The sequence below is a fragment of the Loxodonta africana genome, chromosome 7 (genome assembly GCF_030014295.1).
Source record: "Loxodonta africana isolate mLoxAfr1 chromosome 7, mLoxAfr1.hap2, whole genome shotgun sequence".
NCBI lineage: Eukaryota > Metazoa > Chordata > Mammalia > Proboscidea > Elephantidae > Loxodonta > Loxodonta africana.
The window spans coordinates 59,688,132-59,694,002 of record NC_087348.1 but is presented as its reverse complement, the minus strand read 5'-3'; the positions used below and the strand labels follow the sequence as shown (position 1 = coordinate 59,694,002).

Below are 5,871 nucleotides of genomic sequence, written 5' to 3'. Positions count from 1 at the left end.
GGTTTTTTTTTTTAAGCGCTAAGCCCAGCTGGTGAATAACAAATCCACCAGACGCTCCTTGGAAACTCTATGGGGCAGTTCTGCTGTGTCCTGTAGGGTCGCTATGAGTCAGAATCGACTCGAAGGCACTGGGGTTTTTTAGTGAAGAACAAAGACCACGCTCGTGAATATCTAGTATATATACTTCATGTATGTCGAGTTCCTCTGGCTACTACTAATTCAATAAATGTTTCAATTTCTATCAACATTTGCAAAGGACCGTGATTGTAATAAAGCATCGTCTTTTGGACATGTTTGTTTTCTTTTTGGGCAATAGGAACTTCATTTCTTGCAATGCTTTGAAAATAACAGAAGTTTTATTGAAATTAGGCCAGAGTTTTCCAAAGTGTTTTCTTTTTTTTTTTTTAAAGAACAATAGTTCCATAAGGTATTCTTGGAAAGTGGATTCCATAGTCAAATAATTTTAGTTAACACTACATCACGTAATCCTTTCTTGGAGCTTCAGTGTGAACACAAGCATTCCGAAATATCTGAGAAGACTTCTATAAAGAAATATGCGTGAGATGAACCAAATAATTCTCAAACTTATCGGAGCACAGCTTCACCTTTATTTCCCTCTTCTGATTTGTAACTTGGGTAACACTGGTATTTTGAGAATAATCTTGGTTAAGCTAAATTTGTATCAATTTTATGAAGCTCTCAGAAATTGAGGTTTTTGCTTGTTTGTTTATCCTTGATTTTCTATAAAGGTATTTTAACTTGCCATTAATTATATATCGTAAGAGTTCAGTGCTGTTTAAAGTAAGCTTGGTACCTTAAACCTCCAATTTCTACGTTTCTGAATTCTAAAAATGTTAGCAGTTTATTATCATGGATGCATATTATCTCTTCTTTATTTAACTTTGTCAAATTTATATTTCCAATAGGAGTCCTAGAGCAAGCATTAGATTATTAAGAGGTTTTCTCTTGTATTTGGCGTTCTCTGGACTGCATTCTGGCTGGCCCTATGTGGAATACAAAGAAATTTCTTTATTATAAATATTTAATCATACTCCTTAGTGTGAAGGATATTATAATTTAAATATTCTCTCTGTGTATTCTGAATTCTGAAACATTGTAAAGGCTGTGTAACCATGGGTGTGGTGGTGTTGTGCGCCTTCAAGTCAATTCTGACTTATAGCAACTCTGTAGGGCTGAGTAGAACTGCCCCATAGGGTTTCCTAGGCTGTAATCTTTACAGGAGCAGATCGCCAGGTCTTTTCTCCCAGGAAGTGGCTGGTGGGTTGGAACCCTGTGAACTTTCTGGTTAGCAACTGAACACTTAACCATTGCACCACCAGGGCTCCTATATCCATGGTAAATAATTAAAAAATAGAGAATGCACACAAGGAGACTCTTTTCCTCCTTCGGATTATCTGTTTATTCATTTTATTTTCATGCCTTGAAACACAGTAGAAATACCACAATCAATAATCATAAAAAAGAGAAAAGCTGTTTCAAACAATCTGTACATACGGTAAACCATGGTTGACTGGCCTTGTCCAGCTGTCGTTATCAAGACTCCAAGGCTGAGGCTTGCTTATAAATCAATAACCTGTGTTAGGTCCAAATTAAATATTAATTTTGTTAGCCTCTTGAGTCATCATTTTAAATCACATCACATGACTTAAACTAACAGAAAGAATTTCTTGAGCTTACTTTACAAAAAAAAAGTCTTATTTTCGTACTTCATAATATTTCATTCTTCTCTTTTCTCTTTAAATGATATGTAGCATGGTCCTTTAAAATTGAGACACAAACTCTGTCCTTTTGTGTCCCTTGGCCTCTGCTGAAAAGGACTTTTTCAAGGGTCATTGAGAAGCCATTTTGGATAATATATTCAACAGTAAAATAATAATGAGGGGAAAAGAAAAATAACTAAGGTGACTCATTTTTGAGTGGCTCTTTCTTGAAGAATTGGACTTACATTGTTGTACATTTTTTTTTTTTCTTATTCATAAAAGGATCCTAAAGCTATGGCATTTGATTCTGTTGCTAAAATTAAAGATTAGGCAATTCTAAAGGTATAAGAGGAAACTTTAATGGCTGAGGACAAAAACTAGCCAATTTGTGAAGGCCATGATAAGGCAAAGAGAAATGAATTGGTAGCACAATGATTAAAAATACAATGGTTCTATTTAATGAACCATTCTAAACTTACTTTTTATTTTTCTACCCTACCAGGGATACTTCAGCTGCCAGATTATAAAAAGACAGAGAAGACATTTGTTCCAATGATAACAAGAAAAATGGACAAAATAAAATTTTGAAAAATCATATCCTTCTATGGAGACAGAGAAGAGTGGTGAATACAAGGAAAATAAATAAACTGAATTCCAGAGAGGAACGACTCTTTAGAGAAGAGGAGAGAGCAGCAGCCACTTCCATCCTAGGGGCCACTGCCTAGTTCTGACTCCAATGGGCCTATCATGGAGTAACAACAGAGATATCACCTAGCCTTAGGCATTCTTCAAGCACTTGTGTTCCAGGACCATGTGGAATTGCATCCAAAGGTGAACCAAACATATCTGGAGCTGCAGCCAAGCCATCTGACTCAAATACAGACAACATTTAAAGGACAGCAGAAAAGAGCAGAGATAAAATGGAGTGGAGAAACATACGCACGCTTACATAATCCATTGATTTCAACAGAAGTGCCAAGGCAATTCAACAGGAAATGAAAAGTCTTTTTAATCAATGCTAAAATAAATGGATATACATATGGAGAAAAAGGAATTTGACCTCTATCATACACAACATGCAAAAAATAATTTGAGATGGATCATAGACCTAAAGGTAAAAGTTAAGATTACATAACTCCTAAAAGAAAGATAGATGATACAGCAGGGTACCCCTGAGCTGTCACCCTTGACAGTTGCTGAACAAGCTCCCCAACCACTTTCCCAACAGCTTTAGCCCCCAGATTGGTGACAAGCAGTGGCATCCAAGAGTTGCACAGGTATGACCTCAACCCACAGAGGAGCCAAGGCTGGGTGAGGTAGAGCTGGAACTTAGAGCCCCACTCTGCCTACTGCTTTGTGCAAGTGCTCTCCTGTGGGCACTCAGAGGCCTTCCCACCTGCCCCCCTATTATCTGAGTCCACATTATTAGTGTGAAACTCTCACCCAACTACTGGAGATCTGGGGCCCCTGACCAGGGCACAGCTTGGGGTTGAACCACAGATGATCTGGCTTTCTTTTCTGGGCCTTTTCTCTATGACAGGACTGTGCTGTACAGATGTCCTCTGCAACCACCCTGCTCAAGCAATTCTCTTTCTCTTACACACACACACGCACGCACACACCGGTATCTGGAGAGCAGGTCCCACTCAGCTCATGGGAAGGTTATTTCTCCCAGACAACTTCACGTTTCTCATCTTTCTCAGACCTGCCTTCTAAAACCTTTTCTTTCTCAAAGAAAATTCAGGAGACCAGAAGTATGGCCATGTGGCTTCTGAGAGGAAGGAAAAAGGAGGCATTTGTATTATTCAGTGATGTGGCTGTGGACTTCACCCAGGAGGAGTGGAGGCTGTTGAGCCCTGAGCAGAGGACCCTATATAGGGATGTGATGCTGGAAAACTACAGGAACCTGGTCTCTATGGGAATTCCATTTTCCAAACCAACACTTGTCATTCTACTGGAACAGGGAGAAGAGCCCTGGATAAAGGAGAGGGAACATCTGCCCAGCCCCTGTTTAGCAGACCCAAAGCCAGAAATTCAACCCTATTCCTTCTCCCCTCAAACTTTCTGCAGTCAACAATTATGCCAACATGTGCTCTGTGATCATCACCTTCAAATCCACCCAGGCTTGTTTGTAGGAGCTCTCCAGTTAGCAGATCCCTGCTCAGTGGGTCAGAAGCAGCAGCAGCAAAGACTTTCTGATCAAAACTTCTGGAATGACAAAATGGAAGGTCAAGTCAGAGAAAGTGACTCCAGATCCTTGTTTGGCAGTACAAGGGAGATGGTGACTTCAAGCACCTTCTCCAACCCACCCAAAGGACAGTTAATAAGATCTAGGGAAGGCAACACAGTGATGGAAATGAAGCTCAGCCCTGCAGAGAAGGCAAACTCTGTGGAAACAGACAAAGTATTAAAGTGGGTAGAAATCTCAGGATTTAAAGCAGTCAGTTGTGGAAATTGTGAGCTAGGCATTAACCAGAAATCAGTCTGCTTCACTCATCAGAGGACTCACTCAGGTGAAAAGCCCTATGTTTGCAATGAGTGCAGCCGGGCCTTTAGCTACACATCAGCTCTCATCACACACAAGAGGTCACACACGGGGGAGAAGCCTTACCTGTGCATGGAATGTGGACAAGCTTTTAGCCAGAAGTCAAATCTAGTCACACATAAGACGGCACACTCTGGGGAGAAGCCCTTTGCATGTGAGGAGTGTGGGAGAAGTTTTAGTCAGAAGTCAACACTCATCAGACACCTTCGGACACATTCACGGGAGAAGCCCTTTGTGTGCAGTGAGTGTGAGCGAGGCTTTAGAGATAAGTCAAATCTTATCACACACCAGAGAACCCACTCATGGGAGAAGCCATATGTATGTAGGGACTGTGGACGACTCTTTAGAGATAAATCAGCTCTCAGCAAACACCAGCGGATTCATTCAGGGGAGAATGCTCATTTGTGCAGTGAATGTGGCCGAAGTTTTAGCCAGAAATCGTATCTCATTAAACACAAGAGGACTCACTCAGGAGAGAAGCCTTTTGTGTGTCGACAATGTGGGAGGGGATTTAGTGATAAGTCAAATCTTACCACACACCAGAGGACACACTCAAGGGAAAACCCATATATGTGTGAGGAGTGTGGACGAGGGTTTAATGTTAAGTCAGCTCTCCTTACACACCAGAGGACACACTCAGGAGAGAAACCTTATGTGTGCAGAGAATGTGGACGAGGCTTTAGACATAAGTCAACTCTCACTACACATCAGAGGACACACTCAGGTGAGAAGCCTTTTGTGTGCAGAGAATGTAAGCGAGGCTTTCGACAGAAGTCACACCTCATCAGTCATCAGAGAACACACTCTGGGGAGAAGGCTTACATTTGCACGGAATGTGGCCATGGCTTTAGCCAGAAGGCAAATCTAGTCAGGCACAAGATGGCGCACTCAAGGGAGAAGCCATTTGTGTGCAGGGAGTGTGGGCGAGGCTTTAGCCAGAAATCAGCCCTCTTAAGGCATCAGAGGACACATTCAGGGGAGAAGCCTTATGTATGCAGGGAATGTGAGCGTGCTTTTAGCGATAAGGCAACACTCAGCACACATGAGAGAACACACTCTGGGGAAAAGTCTTATGTTTGCAACAAGTGCGGGGAAAGCTTTAGGCTGAAGTCACACCTTATTATACACCAGAGGACACACTTGTTATAGAGAAATCTTATGAGCAGGGAATGTACGTACGCAAAGCTTAAGTGATAAGTCACATGTATCTCATTAAGTACCAAAGAGAACTTTAGTGGGGAATCTCATGTGTGCAAGGGTCGGGCTTCAGAAATTTGTTGACCATCACCATACACTAGAGGACAGGGGAGAACTACAGGTATAGAGTAGTGGCTCTTAACTAGGGATGATTTTTTGCCCCCCCCCACCCCAAATATTTGGCTAGGTCTAGAGATGGGTTTGATTGTCACAACTGGGAAGCTGTTTTTGGCATCTCGTGGGTAGAGACCATGAATTCTGATAAGAATTCTGCAATACACAGGACAGCTTCTGAAAGCAAAGAATTATCCAGCCCTAGAAGATTTGAATCCTGTAAGGGAAACATTCGCTCCAGAACTCCAATGGCTAACTCCCCACTAGGCTGGTCGAATCTGTCATAGAATTGCT

The 5,871-nt window shown here is 41.6% G+C and overlaps 1 protein-coding gene across 1 annotated transcript; it reads left to right on the top strand.

The window, feature by feature from the left end:
- Window positions 1-3,477: 3,477 nt before the first annotated feature.
- On the top strand, window positions 3,478-5,415 carry LOC100654030 (zinc finger protein 133-like). Its single transcript, XM_064289446.1, has one exon. The coding sequence runs from the start codon at window positions 3,478-3,480 to the stop codon at window positions 5,413-5,415; it is 1,938 nt and encodes a 645-aa protein (XP_064145516.1).
- The last annotated feature ends 456 nt before the right edge of the window (window positions 5,416-5,871 follow it).